Here is a 27,918-nt window from a genome sequence, read left to right on the forward strand (position 1 = left end):
TTGTAAGCAGTCTGGATTCGTGTTTATTGAAGCCAGTAATTAGAGACATCTTCTTTTTTTCCAGCACTAGAAAGCAAGGTTCCACATGACTGCATACTGCACCCGGATAGAGCCACACCCCTGGACTAAGGCTGGTGGGGAATAATCTGCAGTCCTAATTTCAAGTTAAAAACACCAATAAACTTAGTATATAGACGACAGTGAACTTTCACTTACAGCATCAACATTGTTAAGGTCATGATGTACAGAGCAGTCACTTTCAACTTAGTTAAATTAATAAAACACGACAATGTCTTCCATTTAAATACTGATTTTAAAATGCCAATCAAAAAAAAAAGTGCAAATAAAATAAAATACTCTAGCAGCATACCTGTTGCAATTTTAGGAAAGACCAATTCATGGCCTTTATCTGGGCCACATCTTTATGGTTGGGCTTATTTTTCTTTGATTTTTTTAATTTTAAAGACAAACAGCAGATGTAACCACTATGATGTGTATAAATAGTAATAAAATTGTCTTTAACAGTCTACCATATAAGTGTGTTCTGCAAATAAAATGAATTTTACTTTAAAAAGTAAAGGCTGTTCATTATTTGGCCTTTGGTTCCAATGCTTGAAAGCCCCAAATAACACAAATCATTTCCCCTCCTCCCACCCCCCAAAAAGAACCCTGTAGCTCCCCAAAGCTGGTAGACTTTGGCAACCACTGAGTACATGATACTATGTATCAGTTTCTTCTGATACTAGGAGCATCCACTTGTCATGAGAAAAGTGGTCTCCAAGAAACCTTCCTTCACAAGACAGGTGTCTTAGCATTTCATCAGTTTTTCTACATTTTATACTGACACAAAAAGTGCTTATCAGTTCAAATGATAAAAATAAACAAAAATAAAAATTTTGCATTAGAATTTAAAATCACACTGTATCCCTCTTAGGCATGTGCCTTTCCAAGAATTTCTTCTTGTTTCTGAGGTTACTCATTTTGCCCCAGCTGCTAGAGAGGGATTAAGTGACCCGACCTTTAGTGTGGCCACAAGCTGTATGACATCTATTGGTCACTACACCACAACTCTCATTCCACGGTCAGTTTACTGTCATTACCTAGACAACCTGGTAATTGGAAGCCACAATACATTTGTTTAAAACAAAAACTGAATTAAAAAAGGAAAAAATAGTGTATTTCAACAAAACTGGCACAAGAAACATGGTTTTTGTTTGTCAGAAAGGCAAGTAAATACTTAGCTTTCTCCTTAACAGTGTTCAGACCTTTACTAAAGCAATTCAAGACAGTCGTAAGTGTCTTGTTATACAACAAAGGATATTTAAGTTATGCCCAGTACTACATTAGTGGTCAGTCAAATCTGGTATGTAAAAGTAATGACATTAGGGAAGTTATGTTCAGACACAGTAAAACAAACATTCATATAAAAAAGTAAACTCCACATAGTGAACTGTGGTTTTTTCCCTTGGTTTGACAACAAAATTTTATACATTAACTTCATGGTAGTGTTTGCATTTAAATGCTCTGTGTCATATATAAAATTAAAAGTGCCATTTCAAATCCACAGAAGTCATTTCCAGGATGGTGGTGTGACATGACAATGTGCATGAATATGCCCTAAGTGGGGAGACACCTGAAATTCTTATTTCCATAAGGAAAAAAAAGACTGCTACATTTTATGAAAAACACTTAAGAGAAATGTGTCATTTCCATTTTCAGTATAAAACATTCACACTTATTTGTCCATCTGATAGCAACGATCCGACCAGGGAGCTAGGACAAGACCCTTCTGCATCATTGGAACTCCGTGAAGATTTCCACGGACTGTAAGGCAGGGACTGGTGCAAGCCAATTAACCAGAGTGCGGTTACATTAAAAACCTCCCCCAAGCTTTCTGTACCACATTGCATTATGGCAAAATGAGAGGTCAATTACCCATTTTCTATAGTAGGCCAGTCTGTGGTAGTAAAAAGAAAAAAAAAATTTAATTTAAAAAACAATGCAAAGCAGGAGCTATTTAAAAAAAACACAATTCGAAGTAAACTAATTTTGTAACTGCTGACTTTGAACCTACCCCACAGTGACTGTCTGCCCCATACACGGAGCCCAGCACCTCCCATGGAGGACAGAGCCTGGGCCAAGCATGTGGGTCCTGGGCAGTTGCCATTGTTCCTGCCCCTGGGTCAGCTCCACCTGACTCAGGAATCCCCACAATCAACACATCTTTCATATAAGTTAAAGATGCATTCTGAACAAGTCTAATTCCCATTTGGTTTCGTGTTTAGTTTGGAAATGCTTCTAATTTTAAGTCTTACACAATGATTCTTCAACTTCTACTGAACACACAGTATTTACTAACACTGCTCATCTCCTCTTTCCTCCACCTCCCTCAACGTTCAGCTTCCCCACCATCACTTCTCTCATTCCTCCGTTCAGTCTTTCTCTTTCCTGGACTTTCTGCTACTTAATCTGCTTCCCAAGAACAAGTGAATTTGCTAACACGAAACTGGTCAGACTAACCATCATCTGATCAATGATATCCTGGTCTCATATGCTCCACCCTGATAGAAAGTGGGCCCTCTTTCTCTCGCTCTACCTTCCCCTCCACAAGAAGCCCAGCTGTGCTTGCCTCCCTCGAGAGAGCCATATGCCCAAGAGTCCAAGGGTTATCCTTAACAAAGGGGTCTGACATGTAACCTTCCTAAATGTGCATTTCACACTTGGACAAGCCAATGAAGTTTTTTGTTTTGAGTTCATCTCCCCTGCCCCCAAAAACTGATAGCATGTGCCATATCAGAAAAATCCTGGTCTTAGCAGATCAATATACATAGTTATTTGGTCATTGGACATATGCACGTTTTAAGGAGGGTCAGGCTTCATTTTCTGTTGAAGAGTTTGTTACCATGGAGTCTGGTTTTCGAGTCATTCTATCCAGTTCTTCCTGAACATTTGACAACACAGTCTTTTGTCCTAAAAAAGCAAAAACAAAAAGCAAAGCAGTGATGTGAGAACAGAAAATAATTTTTTTTCCTTTTTTTATTTTTAAAGATTGGGTCTCATTATGTTGCCCAGGCTGGTCTTGAACGCCTAGCCTCAAGTGATCCTCCCACCTTAGCTTACCAAAGTGCTGAGGCTACAGGCCTGAGCCACCATTCCCAGCTCAGAAAACAATTTTTTAAAGGGAGAATTTAAAATTATATATACTTCTCTAATCATTTGATGATAGGACCTGCAATAGGAAGGAGAAAGGCCTATAAGGAAACAGACCCTAATTCACTGCAATAAGGAGACAGACCCTAATTCAGCCCTTCTTAATTCCAAAGGTCACAGGTCAGCGTCTCCCCAACTACGTGACTACTGCCTGACAGTGTGTCTTTGCGCCAAACACAAGGATCTTTCTGAAAACCTTCTCACCACCCAACCCCTGTGGACTCTTACACCATCTTCCTAGAGGTGTACCTGAGTTTGAACAATGCAGCAAACTATTTTCTTTGCCCTAGACAAGTATTTAGAATTTGTTTTTAATTATTAATACAACACTCTAGACTGACTCACATGGGTAGCCTGGAAACATCGTGTTTCAATAAGAATATAAGAATGTAGCCAAATAGTTCCATCCTGCACAAAGTCAGCACTCATATTTTTCTGCTGTCAAACACTAACTAGAGCCTGGCAATGGACCCTTATTTCCCATTAGGGAATAATACCAGCCCACAGACTGGGCCACCAGACCAGACTCTGAGTCTTTAAGAACTCCAGAGCCACTGGAAGCTCAGGCTGCCCCAAGAATGGAGTCATCTCCTGAGGGTCTCCATTGCTCTGGAAACATCAATTAGGGAAAACACTGTATTGGCATACCTTATAGCCAAAGGGAAATGGAAAGCAAAGACCCTTTTAAAATGTCCTCCAGCTTCCTGGGACAATGAGTAATTCTCATGGAACTTGGTTATTTTGTTTCAGAGACCTCCAAGATACACAGACTGGCCCTAACAGCCCACATGGAAGGACAGGTGGGTGGCCACCACAGAGAGGTATGTGTGTAGGGGGGTGTGCGCGTGTGATAAGGGGGGAAATGTCATGGAGGAGGAGACAGGGAGACACTGATGGGTGATAGGCTCCAACTCACAACAAGATTGGGGGTAGTGGAGTAAACAAAAATCCTTATAGCATCACAGAAAATTAAATAAAATATCAATGGTACACTCTCCATGGACCATGAGCTCCAATGAAGAGAGCTTCTACACCAGGGCCATGTGTATAATTTAGCCTATACCTCAACTCACCCAATAGCCAGTTCCCGAGAACCTGAATGTACATAAATCCCACTTTGAATGTGCTAAGCAAACCTGCGTGGTGACAAGGTAATCCCACTGAAAGCACGGCACACTGCTCAGTATGAACTGAAGGTCTGCTTCATTGCTTGACTATTCAGAAAACCGAGGGTCTGTGGGTCAGGTGAAGGCGGACATTTCTGTCTGTCTCCACATCCTTCCAAACATAAGAGTCACAGGTCTCTGAGGGCCCTTCTGTACCTGACTTCTTGGCTGTGCTCTGTACCCCACCAGCACCAGGACTTCCAGGAGAGCCTGTCTTTTTACTCAACAGACTGTTGAAGAAGCTGGCCAATACCCCTTCACTTGCTGCATTATCTAAGGAAAAATTAAAGAAAAAAAAAGTATCACACAAACTGGATGACTTAATTATTAACAAAAAATACCCCCTTGTTCTCAGCTTAGAATTAGCCATTTGTCTATATCATTTTCTTAGGATACTGACATAGGATTATAATACTCGGTTACTATGCATCCTAATACATGGCTACTGCAGAGGCTAATTATGTGTTAGCATGATTACCAAGTGGAAATATGTTTACATTCCCTACCTATTTCGGGACAGAATAGATCCATATCATTTCCCTGTCCATGAGGCAGTGCTTTTCAAAGTTGTATGAGCCCTCAACACTCCAAACCTGCTGTGAAAAGCTCACATCCTGAATAGAAGACACTCAACAAGTAAGAACTAAATAAAACTTTTTTTGACGGTTTTATTGTAGCCAATGTCTTTGGGTATCACTAAAGCCACTGGGATAGTGGCTAAATTAATAAGTAATTGAGCTAGACAAGAAAAGTGAAAGGGGAAAAATCCCATGATTCATAAAAAGTAATAACATAGTTTATAATATAATATAAACTGATGAGAAACAAGATAAAAGATTCAAAACACACATTTTTAAGTGACTTCCTATTTTGTATTCTTCTCTGAAGGAATCTGCAGGGCCAAACTGATGTCTCACAAAAAGCCAGGTGCATGGGCCACTGATTCCAACAAAGGAACAGGCCCTGGTCTCTACCAACCATGAATCTCTTGCCTTTAGAAGAGGGAAAGTAGAAAGCAGCTCTTAATGGGGAAGAGCACAGTGCACCTTTCAAGGGTCTCTATCTTACGGACTTGACCGCCCAGCCCTGCATGGCTCAGGCCTAGGACTAAACTATACTCCACAGAGACAGGATACCTACTTTTTTTTTTTATTTTTTATTTATTTTTTATTTTTTTTTTTTTAGCTGACGAGTGCTAAGACAAGGATACCTACTTTTGATGTTTGGGTCCGGCTTCTTTACTGATGTGCCTGGAGAGGCGCTAGGCACAGTAGCGGGCCCACCCCGGCCCTGGGTCCTTGGAGAGCCAGAGGGTCCTCTTGCAGGTGATTCCTAAGTCCAAAACCAGCTCAGGTCACACAAAGGCATAAAAATAACTAAAAGTACATATTCCAAAACCGAAGACATGCTTTTGTGGGATATTTTTCACAGGCTACAGTGCAGGACCACAAGTTTGCTCTCAGCTCAGGCCCTTTCTAGATCTGTTTCTTCTGAGAGAAGAGATATCAAGATAACGATGACAGCTCACTCTAATTCCCAGAGTTGTATTTCTTCATCAGACATTTCCTGAGTTTCTAGTATGTTCCTGGGCATGGGCCTTTAGAGAAGCCAAATTCCCTTTGAAAATATGAAAGCCCACACAATTATAAGCTCTCACAAATAATGGTATAAAGTTTGAAGACACCCACGACACTGGGCCTTGACCCTCTCCTTTAGTGTAAGGTACTCACGGAGGCTCTCGTGGGCGTGGCTGGCTGCTTGGCAAGGAGTGACTGCAAAGAGAGGGACAAACTGGCCATTAACCAAGGCCTGCAGAGTGCACTGAAGGTCTGCAGAAAAACTTCCTCCAAGTATTCCACTAGAGGGCACCATTAACAACAAGTTCTATGTTTTATATTATAAATGCAAGAAATTTATAGTAGGCAATTTGGTATATGGTGAAAAAATACTCTAAGTAAGCAGTTTTGAAGCTAAGGAAGCAAGCAGAGGACAGAAAGGAGGAACAGTTGGAAAAAGAACCATCAAAACCCCCTGCTGACCTGCTTGTACCATCAGGCAGACCCATGACATGTCTACCAACAGTCCAGGTGAAAAAGAAATGTGAGATGGGGTTTGCATTCAGAACTGTCAGCTTAGGAAGTTACTCTCCTCACCTACAAAATGGGCACTACTGCACAAGGCTGTGTAGGACTATATGAAATAACGGAAGCAAGCTAAAACCTGCATTTCCGGTGAAAGAGCACTTAAAAAAATACTAAGCCTATCCCTGTAGGAGACTCTGCAAGGCAGGCAAGTGGTCCAACCCCTACTAAACTTAGAAACAGGAGTGAATGAGAAGGCGGCCTATCTCAACCCCTCTACTTTTGCCAGCTCTATGTGATTCCCCACATACAGACATTCCCAACCCTGCCTTAGGAACTGCATTTCATGCACAAGAAGGCCTCTGTTCTACCCTCGCTGGTCTTCTTACCTGTTGCTTCATTAGGAACACCTGCTCATCCTCTGCTGCCAACTCTTTGTCGTGAACCAGCTGTGAAGCAACACACACGTTTGTGGCCACAGGCCAAGAACACTCCCAACTACCATCAAAATTCACGTTGAAAGGAGAACCTTGGGCTCAGGCCTCAACGTGGATCTCAGAGATCCCTGCTGAGACTGTAGAGTTACATTTTTCTCCTTTGGCACAGACCTTTTCCCAAAACAGGTGTGGCGTTTTTTAAGTCTGGTAGGTTCTAAACACCTTCCAGAGATCAGGGTCTGCAGGAGATCACGCAAGTGAGGGGATCTAGTAATAGTAACTCAGAGGTGGCACTAGCAGGACTTAATGGGAAACACCACCCAACTCCACATGAGGACGCTAACCACCCCACCACCCGGAGCCATTCACATAACACCAAACACCTCATTTAAAGAGGAACAAAAAGGCCCTTAGGGTACTTTTTCCCCCAAATTGGTACAATGTATAAGACCTGTTTGTTTTGCTATTTAAAAACACCTAAACTCTTTTGCCTTCTATTTTTTCTTTCTTTTCTTTCCTTTTTTTGGACATTAAAGAGGAAATTAAAAAACACCTGAATTCTTAAAGGGACTGATTTGGGTACCTTTCTCACAGGAGGTTTCACAATAAAGTCTTCATATGCATCTTCTGGCTTCACAGTTGTGAAATTTTCATGTAAAATAGCTATTTTCTTTTCATTGTCCCAGCCTGCAGGTCTAAAGACAAAGAGGACTGACTTGCTTTTCCTGGGACTGCCTTACAGCACACTCAGAGCACAATCGGGGTCAGAGAGGACTCCTGCGTAAGATCTTGTCCCACTAGATCTGGTTTGTAGCTGCTGAGGGTGGCTTGCAGCTTTTGGTACATAAGCCAAAATTCACTGTGGGATAACTCATCCTATCAACACATGGGTCCTCCTCCATCCTGAGTTCATAGGCCCAAGGCTTAAGGAGCCAGTATGAAATCTGACTCCACATGCTGCCCCATGGGAAGTTCTTCCCAACTCCACCTGGAAAAACAAGGACACAATGGGGCCCTGTTCCAACAGAGGGCAGAGCTCAGGATGGGGCTATTTCTCTTGGGCTTTGGCATGGAGGTTCCCCTCCTGTGGGTTGTTTGTTTCTCTAAGAACTCTACCAACAACGATTATCTTTTGTGGATTGGTTCATTAATTTTGCTGGTGTGGGAATATGTGCCCTGGAGCCAAGGGGCAACTAAGGCCTGTATCTATCCTGGGCGCCAAACCAAAGGGGCACAAGGAGTCCTTGACACTCCTACATGAGTGCTGCTCACCTCAACAACAAAAGGCAAGATGGTACCCAGGTTCCATAAAGTTAAGCTGCAGCCTAGAGTTCCCACCTGAATCTCTTACAGGTAGCAACTGTAAAATGTCCTCTATGACACACTTTTGAACTTAAGCAGCTCTAAAAGATGGCAAGTGATTGTTCTCACAGGCCTCTCATTCTCCACCTGACTTCTGCTCCACAGCTCTACAACCAAGAGGGCACTTAGCCAGGACACTCCACCCAAACGGCCTTGTTGACTTTAGCAGTCTCCAGATAGGCAACTACCAATAGGACCAAAGATGCAAAGAGAGCATGATCAAGATATTGCCATAACCCACACAGCCTTCAGAAGCTGTGAGATGGTTCTCTATTTCAGACCACCCCCAATCCAACCAATCTCCCTGCCCCTCCAGATCACATGAGATTTGGGCACTAAGTGGTTCCAAGAACACACCACTCACTGAGCTTGTGTCTTTGGTACCTGTCTGACTGCTCTGGACAGTCCTCTAAAATCAGGCCATGCCTATAGGTATGCTTTCTATAAGTAGCCCAGGTAAGGCTCTCCTTGAATGTGCAGAAGACAACCTACTCAGTCACCGACAGCTCCTGGCTTTCACACATCTAGTCTCCTATGGACTGGTCCTCCAACCCCCACTTCTAGTCCGCCTGGGCTACATCACTCATCTTCCAGCATCACCCTCTGTCCTTCCTCCCTGCCACACTTCCTCCACTACCCCATAGCTGCCCTTCCCCTCTTCAGCTGTATGTGTGTCCCTTAAAGTGCCACGTGCAAGGACTACATATCACTCATTCATTTGTGTCCCAGCAAAGAACCTGGGCGGTGCTGAGTAAGGTCTGCTGAATGAATACATATAATTCTCTTTTAAGTCAAGAGGATATCTAAGCCCTCAATATCGATCTGCTAACACAAGTCTTATCAGAGACCACAGCTTCATCATCTATTTATGCATCCAGCAACATTTATGATTCTTTAGTGAGAGAAAGACACAAACTCTGGAAAACAGGTGTCCAAGTCTTTGTCAAGGACAATCAATCCCAGTGGCTCCCAAAATGAAATGCCAGAAACACAATAAGCACTCAGTATAGCCACAGCCCACGCCACCAGGGATGCCAAGAAAGCAGATGCTTTAACAGAAGACATTCAAGATCCCAAAGTACAACTCCCTATACTTCCCCCTCAGCCAGCATTTTACCAGAGTTGACAGTAAGTGCCCAAAAGGGCTGGTTTAAGTTTTGGCAACGTATGCTCAACAAAGAAAGGCAGACGCCCTGACCACACCACCCACTTCCTTCAGGAAGAATGCCTCATAATCTGGAAAGGAGCAGAGAAGGAAGGCTGGGTGTAGCTATCACTGGTGAGTACAGTTCAAACACTTTACCCAAAGGCAGCAAGACAGCCAGCTGTGTAAGACACTGACAAAAGGATTCATATTTAAAAGGGTAAAACGTAAAAAGCAAATGTACTATAAAGAGAAGAGTTTGAAAGAATCATCTCTAAAGAACTTACATAAAAACGGCATCCTTTTCCACAACTAAGGCGGGTGTGGTAAAGTGGAAACCATATGTTTTATGAACAATATACTTAAACAACAAGTCGAGGTTTTTCTCTTCCTTCACTGATGTGTAAATCAAGGCAGCTCCATCTAATCAACCTGCTTAAGGAAAACCAATTCACTGCAGGAAGAGATAAAATCAAACACATATAAGCACAATCCTCGAAATACTACTCACAAGTTGATCAGTTTTTGATCAATACATGAGCAACAGAAACTATTACAATTTTTAAAATTACAAAGGTAATATTAATCATAGCAGATGAACCAACCCAAAAGGACAAAACATGCTGACGCTAGAGGGTTCCGTAGTTCTTTTTTCTTTTTTGAGACAGAGTCTCGCTTTGTTGCCCAGGCTAGAGCGAGTGCCATGGTGTCAGCCTAGCTCACAGCAACCTCAAACTCCTGGGCTCAAACAATCCTACTGCCTCAGCCTCCCGAGTAGCTGGGATTACAGGCATGCGTCACCATGCCTGGCTAATTTTTTCTATATATATTAGCTGACCAATTAATTTCTTTCTATTTATAGTAGAGACGGGGTCTTGCTCTTGCTAGGCTGGTTTCGAACTCCTAACCTCAAGCAATCCACCCACCTCGGCCTCCCAGAGTGCTAGGATTACAGGCGTGAGCCACTGCACCCAGCCCCGTAGTTCACGTTTTTAACACGTGAACTATTGTCTTGGTCCCTCAGGTTACTTCCCAAGAAGTCGAGTTAATGGCTTAGGCTAGCCCAGGAAAATACCCTCAATATATCAAGGTACACAGATTTCTTCCCAGGCAGATACTCAAATATGACCAAGTTTATCATTAAACACACCTTTTATGAGAAATGGGTACTGAGAAGCTATGGGCCCAAAGGAAACAGTAAGAACCCATCACTCGCTGCCACACCAGGGTGTGGGGACTAGGGCACCAACTATTACTGGCTGTTTACAGAAACAAGATTCAAAGACTGGGCCAGGCATGGTGGCTCACGCCCGTAATCCTAGCACTCTGAGACGCCGAGGTGGGAGGATCACTCGAGGTCAGGAGTTCGAAACCAGCCTGAGCAAAAGCGAGACCCAGTCTCTACTAAAATAGAAAGAAATTAATTGGCTAACTAAAAATATATATAGAAAAAATTAGCCGGGCATAGTGGTGCATGCCTGCAGTCCCAGCTACTCGGGAAACTGAGGCAGTAGGATCGCTTTAGCCCAGGAGTTTGAGGTTGCTGTGAGCTAGGTTGACGCCATGGCACTCTAGCCCAGGCAACAGAGTGAGATTCTGACACACACACACACACACACACACAAAAACTCAAAGACTGCTGACACAGCATCATTCTCATGGCTAGCACAAAGCAAACACATATGAGAAACACCTGTACCATATAAAACACTATCCTCTTTGGTAATTAAACTTTTCTGCATAAAAGTAAAGTTTAGGCCGGGCGCGGTGGCTCACGCCTGTAATCCTAGCTCTCTGGGAGGCCGAGGCGGGCGGATTGCTCAAGGTCAGGAGTTCAAAACCAGCCTGAGCAAGAGCGAGACCCCGTCTCTACTATAAATAGAAAGAAACTAATTGGCCAACTGATATATATATAAAAAATTAGCCGGGCATGGTGGCGCATGCCTGTAGTCCCAGCTACTCGGGAGGCTGAGACAGAAGGATCGCTCGAGCCCAGGAGTTTGAGGTTGCTGTGAGCTAGGCTGACGCCACGGCACTCACTCTAGCCTGGGCAACAAAGCGAGACTCTGTCTCAAAAAAAAAAAAAAAAAAAAGTAAAGTTTAAAATATTTCTAAGACAGCATTATAAAAGTAATTTGGTAACAAAATGATCATATATTAGCTTCTTAATATGAAAGCCAATAAAATGTATAGAATTAAAAATAAAAAGTAATCTGGGTTGGGTGTGGTGGTTGATGCCTGTAATCCCAGCACTCTGGGAGGAGGAGGATTGCTAGCCTCTTGTGGACTGGCCCACCAAGGCAGGAAAATTGACTAAGTCCAGAAGTTTGAGGTTACAGTGAGCTATGATCGTCCCACTGTACTCCAGCCTGAGTGACAGAGCAAGACCCCATCTCTTAAAAAAAAAAAAAAAAAAAAGAAGTATCTGGCTGGTTCCATGATACAGGGTTATCAGAATTTAACATTAGTGTTACTGAAGTAGGTACACAACACCCCCCCTGCTATTAATAAATTTGACTGGCTTTCAAAAACTAAAATAAATAAATAAATAAAAATAAAAAGTGATCAAAGGTAGGCATGGCTGGGCGTGGTAGCTCACGCCTGCAATCCTAGCACTCTGGGAGGCTGAGGCAGGAGGATGGCTTAAGGTCAGAAGTTCGAGACCAGCCTGAGCAAGAGCGAGACCCTATCTCTACTAAAAATAGAAATTAGCTGGACAACTAAAAATATACAGAAAAAATTAGCCAGGCATGGTGGTGCTTGCCTGTAGTCCCAGCCACTTGGGAAGCTGAGGCAGAAGGATTGCTTGAGCCCAGGAGTTTGAGGTTGCTGTGAGCTAGGCTGATGCCATGGAACTCTAGCCAGGGCAACAGGGCAAGACTCTGGCTCAAAAAAATAAAAGTAGATATGAGTTAAAACTAGTAAAAAGATATACACAATTTCTGCCTGGTAGAAGACTATTCTGGGTTCAGGAGGTACTTTTTTTTTTTTTTTTGAGACAGAGTCTTGCTTTGTTGCACAGGCTAGAGTGAGTGCCGTGGCGTCAGCCTAGCTCACAGCAACCTCAAACTCCTGGGCTCAAGCAATCCTGCTGCCTCAGCCTCCCGAGTAGCTGGGACTACAGGCATGCGCCACCATGCCCGGCTAATTTTATATATATATATTAGTTGGCCAATTAATTTCCTTCTATTTATAGTAGAGACGGGGTCTCGCTCTTGCTCAGGCTGGTTTCGAACTCTTGACCTCGAGCAATCCGCCCGCCTCAGCCTCCCAGAGTGCTAGGATTACAGGCGTGAGCCACCGCGCCCGGCTTCAGGAGGTACTTTATCTCTTTGAAGATGCCGTATTTGCAGGGAAGGCTGAGCCCCACACCCCACACAATGCCCCAAGGATACACTGGAGGCAGAACCTCCGCAGGTGCGACTGGATGAAGTCCAAATGCTCATCCCTGTAATCGTGCTCCTTTTCCAGGACGCTCACTGCATCACACTGCAGGGAAGACAGAAAAAGAGTCATCTTTTTGCCCCTCTGTCTGCTGAAGATGGGAACAGCACCTTCTTAAGAAATAAAGTATCATAGCTCCAAAGAAGAAAGCCATAGTCAATGGTCCAAGCATTAATTAAAGAATAAAAAAGAAGTGGAGATTTTTCTCTTTCATCTTGGGCCTCAGTTTCTTTATCTGTGAAGTAGCGATATAACAGGCCTGACCACCTCACAGCTGTTCTAAACAAACGAGGTCACATCAGGAGACAGGCCCACTGTACATAGCTGTGCACTCCACTGCACAGGACTCTGTTCTCAAGGATAGGATGAGAATGGCACATCCTATAGTTGGGCAGCATAAAGTACTTTTGAAAACCAAAATGTTTTTCTTATACAACAAATATAATCTTATTTCTCTATGACTGAGTTTGATTTCTATTCCCACCTCATCATTCTACTTCTTCACCATCAGTTTGGACCAGAATAATTAGGGGTGGGGAACGTGCAGCCCCACCCCTGGGTGAGATGAACTGGTTTACACAGCCTTAAAACTGCTTTTAGTTCTGGGTTTGAAAGTCAACGGTGCTTCATAGAGAGATTAACCCAGGCCATGAGCAAACTGGGTGATGCTATGTTTCCAGCAGCAATATTAAATGACCACATTTTCTACCCTGACATAGTCAATGTACCTTAATAAATACTGAATAAGCCTAATTCTCCCTTGGGAAGAAACTTCATCAAAGCTTCTCAAACTTTCTTTCAGACAGTGATCGCTCACTGGCCAAACCCAGCCAAGCTTATAATTCCCTGGCACGCACCTTTGTACACACCACCAACACCGGGATCCCCAGGTTATGAGTCAGCACGTTATCACCCAGAGGCAGGGCAACATTTTCTTCATCTGAGCCTGAGGTCAGAGGGCCTCTCCTCTGTGGGGAACCTTGACAACCTTCTTCAGGCTCGATATAGTCTTGAAAATCTTTTACAACTATAGAGGAAAAAGGAATAGAAATTATATACACACACTAATAAAAATACACGTTAGCTTTAGAATACTGAAAAGGGCAGTAAGAAGCACAAAATATAAGCAGTTGTGTGCAACAAACTTCCCAGTCGCATCTAACTGCAATATTAAGGATCTGGGGATGCGAATTGCCAATTCTGACATATTTAGTCTGAGCTTTGTAACATCAAAGCAGCCAAGACGTTCCCTGGAACATCTTTAATTGCATCCAACTCCTACAGAAGTTTGTAAAAAAAATTCTAAGGCTTCAATAGTTCCTACTATGAAAAAGCCACTTTGCTTATATATCTAACATTTTCAAAATACCTGAATAGTTGAACTGTGTCACTTCAACACAGGCAACCATTAAAAATACCTATAACTTAAGAAACTCATCAGAGTCCTCATTAGAAATGCTTAGTAAAACAATTTGAATTCCACAAGAGCATGCTATTCCACACAGTTGAGGTTGTCAGCACTAAGTCGCCAGGCTGGACTTGCCCAGCACCAGATACATTTCTTCTTTTTTTTTTTTGAGACAGAGTCTCGCTTTGTTGCCCAGGCTAGAGTGAGTGCCGTGGCATCAGCCTAGCTCACAGCAACCTTAAACTCCTGGGCTCAAGCGATCCTCCTGCCTCAGCCTCCCGAGTAGCTGGGACTACAGGCATGTGCCACCAGCATTTCTTCTTTATCCTCACTCTTGTGGACTCAAGACTCATCTTTAGGGACTCCTTAGTCACATGTACAGTGTTCATAGCCTATTCCTGCTTAACACAAGAAAGGGCCCAATAGGACTCAAGAACCAAAAGGCCTTTTACTCTACCAAAAACATGTTCACTAAGTAAATGCAAATAACAGGACTGAAGAGGACCTAGAGAAAGGTGCACTTACTCCTCTTCACCCACAAAACAAGTTTCAAACATTTTAAAACAGTAAATTGTTTACAATGATTTTAGATTATCATTATATGAGCTTCTGAAGTTATAAGGGAGCTCATGTCTTTCATAAAATACTGGACAAACTGAAAACTGATTGGCAGATTATGTGCAGATTGGCAATATTTCATCTCTACAACTTCTCTTTAATTAATTCATACAACCTCACCATTAATATAAATATTTCACTTAAGTGATTTTTACTCCATTTTAGACAAAAACAGAAGAACTTAACTAAGGTTGTTGAAGTGTTATTTTTAAAGGAATTGAAGATTCTCACATTTTCTATTTAAAAGCATTTTCATAGTCTTCAAATCAATGAAAAATATAATGGCTTAACTGCCTGGATAAGTTCTAACCACCCAAGATCTCAAAAGGCACTTAACTAGGGCTTCCCAGACAGGGCAGAGCCTGCAACAGGTTACAGGTAAGCAAAGCTATGGTGGGAAGCGAGGTGGGGGTGGGGCAGCTCAGGCAGCCCGCTCCACGAACCTCTATTACCCAGTGTGCTACACAAGCTCTGCTGTACTACTCTGCATGTGCCATGATGTGAAAATAGTTTGGAAGCCTTGGGTTAGACTATTTGCACTCCAAAGGAATGACTTAATTGTGGCTGTCCAATTCCTTAGTAGGAATTTTTTGAAAAATAGCTTAGCATTTTAGAAAACCATTTGGAAGGCAGAGCAAATGTGCATAACATACAAGTAAGTGAAAAAAGGAAGTATTAAAAATAGTAAGGACTGTGAAATTTGGATAGTAAAATATGCATTTTCCTTAGGGCATATACATCTGGCGGTATTAACAATTTCTTTTTAGCTAGTAGGATGGCCAGTATTTCACAGCAGGGGACATTGGGCCACTGGGGGCTTCCTTTCTGCAATGAATGGCAGTGAGTACAGGAAGGAGATTGATTGCAGGGCACTCTACCTTCATTGTTGCTGCCGCTTTTTCATTTTTTCCCTCCTATCTCATTGATTGTTTCCACAGTCCAGAGAAGACCCCATAGACCTACATAAGGAAGGAAGTGAAGCCCTAGACATAAAGCAGGAAAGGTAAGACTAACGTACAAACAAGCTCCGCCTTCTGGCAGCTCTCAGGATTGCTTTCCCTCTCACTCATGGTTCCTGCAACCAAACAGCTGCCATAGACCCAGGACTACTGGAGAACCTAACCCTAAAAAGAGAATGGCCAGCTTTCCAAAATCAGCAGACTGGAGACTGGTGTTGGATTAGAAACGAGGTTAGATAACAGCCCTTCACTCATTTAATATAATAACTAGAGTTCAATTAATCTGGAAAGCTAGAGTCCTCTGGGCAAGAGGATAGCCAAATGCTTTATTAAAATGTAACTCGAACCCAGCAATAACAAAGGCACCCTCCAACATGCAACACAAGGGCATGACTAGCATTCTAAACACCTCAGAGAAGGGGTAGAGAAACAGAGAGGCCCTCAGAAAGTCAAGCAGAATCATAAGACATAGACAAGGTTCTGGAGATCGCTAGTTACCATCCTTATAACCCAACTGAACTCTGTTAAAACACGAGACCACACAGGATAAAGACTACATTTCCCTGCCAACTTAAAAGGCAGCAATCATGTGTCCTTCAGCCCTTCTTTCCTCTTCCTCCACCCTGCTGCTTGACATACGGATGTGAGGCTAGAGCTCTAGTTGTTAGGAGGAAGAGAACCACACCCTAGAAATGACAAAGCAGTAAGCACAAAGGAGCCAGGGTCCTTGAGCTGTATTCCCAGGGCTGCTTTCCAGTCCTGAACTGCTCAGCTCTAAATTTCACTTACAGGAGAGAGAAACTTCAGTCTTTTTTAAGCCATCTTTATCTCAGGTTTTGTGTCACATGCTGCTGAATCTAATCCTAAGTGACACAGACATCAATGACTAAGATCACAAAATAAATTCAGTGTCTCATGGAAACTAAAGCTCACCAGGAGCAGGCATAGGCATTCTGTCCGCTGTATTCTCAGCACCTAGAACAGTATCTGGTACAGGGCAGACATTGTCTCTATCTGGGAAAAAAACAGCATCCTCAGCTCAATCTCTCTCTTTTTTCTTTTTTAACAAATCTTCACAAGGTTATCACTCTAAGAAAACAGGTTCAGAGAACTGAAGTCTCCAGTGCGTTAACCCACTAATCTGGGTACAAAGTTGTATGCGCAGTGGATGGAAAACTGGTCTTCGGCCTCAGAACCATTCTGAGAAGTTGTCTTTAGGATCTTTATTTCAGGGGAAAAAGAGGCATTATCTAGAAAGGTCAGTGGTTGAAGACAGATGAGCTGAGCTGCATAATAATCACTGCAGCACACGTGCGAGTGACCAGGAAAACACACATGCACACAACAAACCAAAGAATGAGATGTTAGTTTTAGCTAATGTGGGAAAGAAGCAAGATGGAGTGTGGGACAGGAAGATACAGGGCAGGAAATTTGATTTAAAAAGCATATCAAAATTGCTGAAACATTCTGCCAGGGAGTGTGAAGATCCAGTGTGCCATGCCCCAGAAGCCCTTATTAATTCACTAGAAGGGGTGATGTCATCCTGTGGAAATAAGCCAGGATGGGCCAAGCCTGCCCTGGCCAAGACGGCTGCCGCTGCCGTGGCTCCAGCCCCTGCCCCTCCCATTTCCCTGGCAAGTGGACAGAAGCTGATGTAACTGCACAGAAGCAAGGGAAAGGAAAAACAGGCTTCTGAACCACATTAAGAGGGGGAAAAAAACCCACCAAACTTCCTGTAATTTGAAAGTTGTTTTCAAAAGGACATAGATGTCCTTAGTCCTAAAATAGCCTTTTCATTTTAATGACAAAAAAATAACCTTCCTATGTCTAACCAAAATCATACATGCTGGATTCCAAAATCAACTGAGGTGGGAGCTGAAAGCTTTGTCTTTCTTTTTCAGGCCTTCCTCTAGGCCTATCAACAAAAGGGTCCATAGGGCAGTGGACTCACCCTGCAGAGATCACAGCAAACACACCTTCTTTTTTTTTTTTTTGAGACAGAGTCTCAATTTGTTGCCCCAGCTGGAGTGCTGTGGTGTCAGCCTAGCTCACAGCAACCTGAAACTCCTGGGCTCAAGCGATCTTTCTGCCTCAGCCTCCCGAGTAGCTGAGAATACAATACAGGCATGCACCAGCATGCCCAGCTATTTTTTCTATTTTGGTAGAGATGGGGTCTCACTCTTGCTCAGGCTGGTCTCGAACTCCTGAACTCAAATGATCCACCCGTTTCAGCTTCCCAGAGTGCTAGGATTATGGGCATGAGTCACCGCGCCCAACCTGGTAGCAAACAAAGATAGACGCTAACTGGGCAGATAGAGAGCAACACAAAAGCATAAAGACCCACCGAACTGATCACATTCTGAGGAGAGAAGAACTCTCTATTTTAAAAGAGAACCAATGAAGATAATAAGGAATACTGATTCATTTTCTTCAAATGTGACACCTGAGTTAAAGACTGCTTTGGGCCGGCATGGTAGCTCATGTCTGTAATCCCAGAACTCTGGGAGGCCGAGGTGAGCGGACTGCTTGAGGTCAGGAGTTCAAAACCAGCCTGACCAAGAGCGAGACCCCGTCTCTACTATAAAATAGAAAGAAATTAATTGGCCAACTAATATATATAGCAAAAAATCAGCCAGGCATGGTGCCACATGCCTGTAGTCCCAGCTACTCGGGAGGCTGAGGCAGGAGGATCACTTGAACCCAGGAGTCTGAGGTTGCTGTGAGCGAGGCTGACGCCATGGCACTCACTCTAGCCTGGGCAACAAAGTGAGACTCTGTCTCAAAAAAAAAAAAAAAAAAAAAGACTGCTCTGAATACTTTTGACTTCTGAATTTATAAGAGCAAATCTGAAATAAATGATGCAAACAAAACGCAAATACCACACAAGGGAAACCTCTTGACTGTGAAAAGGAAGGTGGTTAGACCCATCCAAAGAGACTAGTAAGGCCGGGCGTGGTGGCTCACGCCTGTAATCCTAGCACTTTGGGAGGCCGAGGCGGGCGGATTGCTCAAGGTCAGGAGTTCAAAACCAGCCTGAGCGAGACCCCGTCTCTACCAAAAATAGAAAGAAATTAATTGACCAACTAAAAATATATATACAAAAAATTAGCCGGGCATGGTGGTGCATGCCTGTAGTCCCAGCTACTCGGGAGGCTGAGGCAGTAGGATCGCTGAGCCCCGGAGATTGAGGTTGCTGTGAGCCAGGCTGACGCCACGGCACTCACTCTAGCCTGGGCAACAAAGTGAGACTCTGTCTCAAAAAAAAAACAAAAAAACAAAAAAACAAAGAGACTAGTGAATTTTCCAATGAAGAAAATTCTATTTTACAAGCCAAGCAAGGCTGTGATAAAACAGAAAAGCATGTTCATACATAGTAGTTATAATGGGTTAAAATATATCAAAATGACACTAAAAACATCATCAGACTCTGTTTCACCTTTGGAGGTTGTTAAATTAGCAACTATTCTGAATCCTGGTGAGGGGATAGAATCTGTTACGTATCCTACCTCTCCCGGATGACTAGTACCTTTGGATAACTGAACAGTTGATGATGGGAAATTTCTCTTTACATGAGTATTCCAGCTAATAAAGAAAGAACAACTGATAGAATGTCATCAATTTGTAACCTCAAATAAAATATTGAATCTGGGTCATGATATTAAAACCATTAAGTAGAAGGCTGAAGGAAGGCTTTATATTGGATGGATCAGTCCAGCAACTGAACCTACAGACTGACTAATGTCATTACAATCCCTGATGAGACATCAGAAGAATTGGGTGCAACTATTCTCTCTGCCACTAACTTAATATATGATCTTGGTCATATAAATTCTCTGAGCCTCATATAAAAATTTATACATTGAATTAGCTGACTATTATAACTTTTCCAGCTCTGGAATACCAACTTTGATTTTTTTAATGTTGCAGGAAATCTTGGTGGTTACAGAAATCAATTTTTATTAAAAAATCCATTTTAAAAGAAAAAAAAAACAGAAAAGCAAAGAAAATTCTATTTTACTTACATTTCCGTTCCAGCTCCCTCATTTCTTCTGGTGGAATTTTCATTTTATCAATGTGCTCACGTAAAACACTAGCCCATTTCTGTAGAGATTCCATCACTGTCCAAGGTCTAGACATGTCTGCAACAAAAATGACCAGGGTCTCTGGCAAGGATTCAGCAGAAACTGCAAATTTCAGCAGGCCTTTGTGGTACAGGTCTCCGTCCAAAATCCACACGTTGCAGCGTGTGTGATCTAAGAGAAGAAATGCGAAAGGAATGTTATCACCTGTCAACAACCATCAGCACAGCTGTAAGAAGAGATACATTAGGAAGATCTTGAAGGTGACAGCTATGAATCTACACAGAATGCAAAATTTATTTATTTGGAGATGAGATCTTGCTCTGTCACCCAGGTTGGAGTGCAGTGCCATGATTATAGCTCATTACAGCCTTGAAGTCCTGCACTCAAGCAATCCTCCCACCTTAGTATCCCAAGTAGCTGGTCCTACAAGTACACGCCACCACACCTGGCTAACTTTTTTTTTTTTTTTTTTTTTTTTTTAGAGACGAGGGTCTCATTATATTAACTAGACAGATCTCAAATTCCTGGTTTCCAGGGATCATTCCACCTCAGCCTTCTGAGTAATTGGGATTACAGGTACAAGCCACCTCAACCTGACAGAGTGTAAAATTTAGAAATCTAAACCCCAAAGGGCCCAAATGCTCATTGGACAGCAATTCTTGACTCTGATGAATTATCTAGACTATAAAGTTTAAAAACTATCATAATATTTCAAGTGTCCACATCTAAAAAGATTTCAGCAATGTGTAAGAAGTAAACAGTGAGGGTATCTAAGTTTTCAATAAAAACCAAAGGTACTAATGTTTACTGGCCAACTGTGCAACAATCTAAATAATCCATTGTCCTAAGATACCAGCAATCTGTGAGGCAGTGAGCTACGCCAAAGAGCCTGTGTTTAAACAAGCTCATCTTGTGTCAGTCACACTAACCAATGTGTTCACATACTACGAATGGTGCCAAAGAGACAGGACCTTTGTATTTAAATGCCAAGGTAAAATCATTACTTATATAAATTGAGATATGAATTACTAGATGCCTAATGATATAAAGGAACTAGTTGTTTCTGTTACAATAATAATATGGTTATGTTTTTTTTAAAAATTCTTACCTCTTAGACATACTTATGGAAGTATTCATAAATGAAATAATATGTTTGAATATCCAGTGGGGAGTAAAGGGTAAAAAAGGTGAGAGTATAGCTGAAATAAAATTGACCAAGAACTGGTACTAGTTGAAGCCAGGTGATAGGTACACTGTGGTTCATAATACTAGTCTCTCTACTTTATATACATTTTTCTTTTTTTTTTTTTTTCAACCACTAAGCCTATGGGACTGAGTACACATTTTTTGCTTTCTATAATAAAATGTTAAAACACATTCACACAGATGTGCAAGTGCTAATATTTAATGAAACATGTGGCTCCAAAATCATACCTGGATGATTTAAATGTAGAAGACAATTCTCCAAATTGATAATATACTTTTAGAAATTTTTGACATCTTTGAGAACTATTTTTTTAAAGTACCTTTGAAAGAAAACTCCTACTATCAAAAATATCATTTCATTAACATCCTTTCCAATAATTCCAACAGTACTTTAAAAATCTATCTTCCACTAGCTACCTTTTTTGTCTAATCAATTCACTAACATGCTATAAAAAATTATATTCATGACTTTATGCTGAAAAATATAAGGAATCTAAAGCTAGCAATACTTTCAAATTCTAATGTATTTTAGATAGTCGTTGTAGTTTGGGTTCTGTGAACATCCTCAAAAATACTGCTCTGTACCCAAAGTCTGTGGGTTTTAATGCCTACCCATCAGCAGGCATCGTTCCTTTTTTCAGCCTCTCTCCCCACTGCCCACTAACACATAACTCACCCATGTGCTCAGAGATTATACACACCACATGTAGCATTGGACAGATGCCCCCAATCCTGGAGGCAGAGGTCTTTTGACATGTCATATCCTACTACAAACCAGGTACAAGCCAGGCACTATTTTCTCTACCTGGGTGATTGCCTGCAAAGTATATTTATAACCCAGTCACACCACAGTAAAAAAGACTAGGGCTGAAAGAGGTATAATTAACCACAGATAAGGGCAACTGTTCCATCAAACAGGAACTCACAAGTAGGCGGTCTTAAAAAAAAATCCTATAAATGCAGAGACCAAGAAGTTTTTAAGGTAAACTTAAAGGATCTGAAATAGAAGTTAGCATGTACTTCAATTCAAACGATGCTTTGGCATGAAATATGCTTATGCCATCTTGAAACAAAAGAGACTACAGAGTTTCACTGAATTATCTAACCATGTTTGGTACTTTCAAAAGAACCAAGAAAAAAAACACTAGAGCTATCACTGTGTCTCAAGCACCGTTACACCTGACACACACTCTCATTCTGGCAACCTGCAATACAGGCACTGCTAGCCCATTCTACAAATGAGGAAACTCAAGCGCAGAACGGTTAAATCAGTTACCCAAGATCACAAACCACCGATGACAGAAATGGCATTCTGAACCAGTTCTGTCTGGCTCCGAAGCCCCAGCTCTTTCCACAATAACCTTGATGCCCAACAAAGACAGGAAGCATAAGACACAGACCTGTGAGGTCCTCTAGGCCCGGCTCAGCAGCCTATATGCACAGACTCAGTGGGCCTAGATGGACACCTGAATATCCCCGTCCTTACAGAAGACAGAGCCCTTAGCACTGGGTCTACCTCCTGCCCTCACTTTCACATCCTTCAGGGAAGTTCAGCATGACAAAGGAAGCAAAGGGAGGGTAGCAGGAATAAAATCCTGAGGGTTCTAAGATGACTGCTCAATTAACAGTGCTCAAATACAGTGTAAGTTTTCAAGCTTTTTTTTTTAAAGTTTGAGGAAGAAATTCTTGTCATTACAGGTGTCAGGACTGACTAGGCATTCTAGGATTTAGAGATGCTGGGCTTCAGAATCTTACATTTTTTACGTTTTTTTTTTTTTTTTTCCTTAAAAATAGGGTCTCGCTCTTGCTCAGCCTGGTCTCAAACTCCTGAGCTCAAGTAATCCTCTTGCCTTGGCCTCCCAAAGTGGTAGGATTACAGGCATAAGCCACTGTACCCAGCCAGTATCCAAGCTTTAACAAGACACCCTTACCCTTGCTCTCTACTAAATAGCTCTTGGAGATGGCAGAATTAAGTGCTGGAAAAGACCTTAGTCCACCATCTTCATTTTAGCAATAAGGAAATGAGGGACCAGACGCAACAGGATTAGCCTCCTTTATATAATCATCATCATGATCTTTACTGTTTAAGTGAATAAAGGCGAATATATAAAGAAAGTAATTTAACAAATGTATTTCATCTTCAGCCTATAAAGATAACTTATCTACAAATAAAAAAAGACCTAGGTACCAATAATTATTTATTTTGGTCATTCAAAAAAATCTAACATAAAACCTAAAAGATTATAAAGGAGGCATTACTGAGTAGCTGTTAACAAAACTTGTACTCCAATCCAAGTCACCATTATGAAAAGTTTTAAATTATATGTAATCCTTAAAAAGAGTGTTTACCATGTTTTCATTTTTTTTTTTTTTTTTTTGAGATGGGGTCTCCCTACATATTGCCCAGGCTGGTCTCCAATTCCTGGAATTAAGCAATCCTCCCACCTCAGCCTCCTTGAGTAGCTGGGATTATATGTACACAGCACTGCACGTAGCTACCAAGTTCTTTTAATCATCCTAACTGGGTAGAAACTATTATTATCCATATTTTAGAAATGAGGAATTAAAGAACATTTTTACCTCTGAGCCTCTATTCTCTCCACCAGAAGAAACACAGGAAATTAGCATTTCTAAATTGTCACAAAGAGACTCAGAAAACTCTCCTGCTAACATGTTAAATTGTCATCACACTCTGAAACACACCAACTTCAGATTCTCCACTAGAATCAGGCATAGCAACAATGGTACCCAGATCAGTCTGCCAAGCATTTCTTTCATGGAAAACAGAGCTTAGGGGGGCATGGGCAATATAAGTAACCTTAACACTTGTATCCCCATAATATGCTAAAATAAAAAATAATAATAATAAAGAAAACAGAGCTTATAAAAATCTTTCTTACTGGGCCTCTAATACCAGTTACTCAGCAGGCTAAGGCAGGAAGATCAGCGGAGCCCAGGAACTCAAGACCAGCCTAGGCAACATAGCAAGGCCCCATCTTTTAAAAAATCTTTCTCATCACCTTTAAGTTTATGTGAAACTTTACCTTCGGTATTCCATTTAAGTACAGGCTAGTGAGAACAGCTGCTAACAGTTGAATGCCCCATTTTTGCTAACATACTCCATAAAGGAAAGTGGGTGAAGTCTTGCAAAAGACATATGCTTCATCTATTCCCTGTGACTAATTCTCTTAGAATTAAACAGAAAACTTAGAATGCCTCGTCATGTTGCAGGAGCTGCAGCAAGGAATCAGAGTCCTGTACATGTCTGTCCCCTTGTCATCATAGATCCATGTCTCACTCACCATCTCGGTCTTCATCATGGACACTGAGGTAGAGATACTCGAGGCCTCTTCCTTTTTTGCCATGCTCAGCTCCTTGTAGTTTAGTCATGAGGGTTGTTTTACCAGAACCATCTTCACCTACAAATGATGTTAGCAAGACAAAGGTGCATTGTTTATTCTGGGTTAGGTTAGGCAGTCATTTGCAATGACAAGGAACAACTAAAAATTTCATGCAAACCCTGCTGCTGAGGTCTCACCTGCTTTCATCAACACAGCAGACCTTGCTGGAAGAGTGGTTGAGGGTGTGGGGAGGCAGTGGGGTGGTGAAGGCAGCAAATTCCAAGATCTAAAATGACATTCTAGGCTGGCTCATGCCTATAATCCCACCACTCTGGGAGGCTGAGGCAGGAGGACTGCTTGAGCTCAGCAGTTTGAGACCAGCCTGAACAAGCATGAGACCCCATCTCTACTAACAATAGCAAAATTAGCCAGGCTTCGTGGTACATGCCTATAGTGCCAGCTACTCAGGAGGCTGAGGCAGGAGGATCACTTGAACCCAGGAGTTTGAGGTTGCAGTGAGCTACAATGATGCCACTGTATACTACCCAGGATAACAGAATGGACTATGCCTATATATATAAATAAATAAATAAATAAATAAATAAATAAATAAATAAATAAAATGACATTCTACTGCAGTTATCCTTACTTCATAAGGGAAGGAACAAGCTGGTCCACTGGCCCTATTTACAATTTATATGACACACATTTGGAAAAGCGAAAGCCAAAGATGGGGTTAGTTTCTCACAAAATAAACTTTTACCACAAGAAAAGTAAGAAGTACAACTAATCTCAAAGTCCAGGAACTATGAACTAAAAAAGTCTGATCCTGCCCCACAATCATAAAGAATGGAAGTTATTCATATTTTACTTCAGTACATCTCCTTCATATAGCATTCTGAAGGCTGGGAGACTGAAGGAAATAATTACAGACCTAAGCAAAATTCTTAACTATATTATCAGTAATTATCTCAGTAATTATCAAGTGCTTCCTCACCTCCCTCCACCCAACTAACATTGCCCCACCAAATCCCTAAACATCAAGGAGAACCACTACCAACAAATATCACTAGATACTCCTGGCATTTAATAATATGAAATTACAGAACATGAGAACTGAAAGGCAGCCCACAGAGCAAAGACCTCCTCTCCACTCCCAATGTCACTACCTTACTCAGGTTCTCCGCATCCCATCTGGACCAGGGTGAGCACCTGTCAGCCTGACATCAGTGTCTGCTCGGTTTTTTTTTTTTTTGAGACAGAGTCTCACTCTGTTGCCCAGGCTAGAGTGCTGTGGTGTCAGCCTAGCTCACAGCAACCTCAAACTCCTGGGCTCAAGCAATCCTTCTGCCTCAGCCTCCCGAGTAACTGGGACTACAGGCATGCGCCACCATCCCAGCTAATTTTTTCTATATATTTTTAGTTGGCCAATTAATTTCTTTCTATTTTTAGTAGAGATGGGGTGTTGCTCTTGTTCAGGCTGGTTTCGAACTCCTGCCCTTGAATGATCCTCCTGCCTCGGCCTCCTAGAGTGCTAGGATTGCTTGAGCCCAGAGTTTGAGGTTGCTGTGAGCTAGGCTGACACCAAGGCACTCGCTCTAGCCTGGGCAACAAAGCGAGCCTCTGTCTCAAAAAAAATTAAAATAAAAATAAATAAATAAAACATGGATCTGGTGAACTGATCCCCCACTTCTTGCCCCTCTCTAAGGGTCCTCTATTACCTACCACGAAGGTCATCACCTGAGAAAGATCATATACTCTCTCCAGAAACAGGAGGAAAACCCCAAGGCAGCGATTCCCACAAGGATTGGGGGATGGAGGGGAGAGAAAAGGCCCTTGAGAATCAGAAGCCTTCGAGAAAAAAGCATTAACTCCTTAGCCTTTCACAATCTGCCCCCAACTTACCGATCACACGGAGCTTCTAGCAGTTTTCAAACCCCACACTGTCTGTGCCCTTGCATGTTAACACTTACACTTCAAAACACCCAACCCATCAATGACCCTCTTTCCACAGCTCCAAGCAGTATGATGCTCCCACAGTAATCTGCCCATGCCCTGCATGGGGTAGTGCAATCACCACCACTCTGCCCCCCACTAAACTGAGATTCTTGTGTAGTGTCTGTGCTATCCCAGTGCCCAGCCCACAGGTCCCACTCAACAAATGGTTTGCTGTGTGCATGTACACAAATTCCCTCCCTTGTATGAGAGGAAACGGAGGCCAGAGACATTAAGAGACCCAACTCAGGTAGCCAAGCATTAAGGGTTAGAGTAATGCAGGAAAAGTCCCTGATGCTGACTCCCAGGCCTGGCGTTCTTCTGCAAAGTCGCTGAAACCTCCGACTGTGCAAAGCTCACGAGGATCAAGGAAGGCTCCCGTGGCATCTCCCCACCGCTCCGAGCCCAGATCAGCACATTCTCCTGTCTTGTCCACTTTCTCATCTATTCACTTCCCTCTCAGCGACCTCAATTTGGTAACTGTTGAAGCTATAGGCTCAGGGAGTCCGGGACGTTGGCAGCAAGGGTGATGTCGCGGCCAACTGATTGAAGGAATGTGCCGACAACCACTCCAACCTCAGGCTGCCAAGCCAGGGTCTACAGGTCCCTCCCAGGCCGAGCAGGTTGCGGGCAGGCGGCAGGAAAGGGGAACGCTGGGACCTCTGGGAGGGGTGCCCGCCTCGCCCACCCCGGCGCCCTGGGGCAACGCCCCGCCGCTGGCGCTCACCGAAGACCAGGATGTTCTTGCCGGACGGCAGCTTGGACCTGGCGCGGGTGGACACTTCGCTCAGGATCGAGGACCTGCGCGACAATGGCAAGGGCGGTCAGCCCCGGGGCCGGCCTGGGATGGCCCGGCCAGCGACGGCCAGTCGGTCCGACGGTCCGACCCAGCGCGGCCGGTTCCTCCCGACTGTGCCCTCCCCGCCCCGGCCCGGCCGCCCGCCCGCGGCCTCACCATAGGCTCTGGCCCTCCTCTTCCTCACTGGTCAGGTCGCCAGCGGCCGCCACAGCGGGCCCGTTGGGGCCCAGCAGCAGCTTCTTCTCCACCCCTACCGGCGCCATCTTGCCAACTGCAGCCACAAAGAGGGCCCTCCCCCGGGCCCGCCGAGGACCCGCGAGGACCCCGGTCGGGCCGCCCGCCACCCGCCGTGCCCCGCAGCGCGACGCCCGCTGCACACCGCCCGCGCTTCAGGGGCCGTGGCGTCCAACCAGTCTTTTCCACGCTGGCGATGTCCACGAGCTCCCATAGGTCGCGAAGGTGGCGGGCGGTGGTCAGGCGGCAGCCTGGGCAGCCATGCGTGAGGAGGCGGGCACCGCCCAGACCGATGGCGCACTGGCGGCCTCTGCCGGCCGATGGGCGCAGCGCAGCTCAGCATCCCGCGGCTCCCGGTGAGCCGCTCCCCTGGCGCGGTAGAGGGCCAGGCAGCCAGATGAACTGATGCGGAAAGCGTAGCGTTTGAAACGA

The 27,918-nt window shown here is 43.3% G+C and overlaps 1 protein-coding gene across 1 annotated transcript; it reads right to left on the bottom strand.

Annotated features, from left to right (window-relative positions):
- DYNC1LI2 (dynein cytoplasmic 1 light intermediate chain 2) lies at positions 1 to 27,567 on the bottom strand. The gene is made up of 13 exons (XM_012742469.3): positions 27,409 to 27,567; positions 27,181 to 27,254; positions 24,420 to 24,536; positions 19,852 to 20,082; positions 13,702 to 13,871; positions 12,796 to 12,889; positions 9,688 to 9,823; positions 7,478 to 7,589; positions 6,847 to 6,906; positions 6,107 to 6,148; positions 5,591 to 5,708; positions 4,533 to 4,649; positions 1 to 2,970 (listed from the first exon to the last, which is right to left on the bottom strand). Exons 1-13 carry the CDS (start codon positions 27,513 to 27,515, stop codon positions 2,870 to 2,872), a joined length of 1,479 nt encoding a protein of 492 aa, XP_012597923.1. The 5' UTR covers positions 27,516 to 27,567; the 3' UTR covers positions 1 to 2,869.
- Between the last annotated feature and the right edge of the window lie 351 nt (positions 27,568 to 27,918).

Source organism: Microcebus murinus, chromosome 20 (genome assembly GCF_040939455.1).
Source record: "Microcebus murinus isolate Inina chromosome 20, M.murinus_Inina_mat1.0, whole genome shotgun sequence".
Lineage (NCBI taxonomy): Eukaryota > Metazoa > Chordata > Mammalia > Primates > Cheirogaleidae > Microcebus > Microcebus murinus.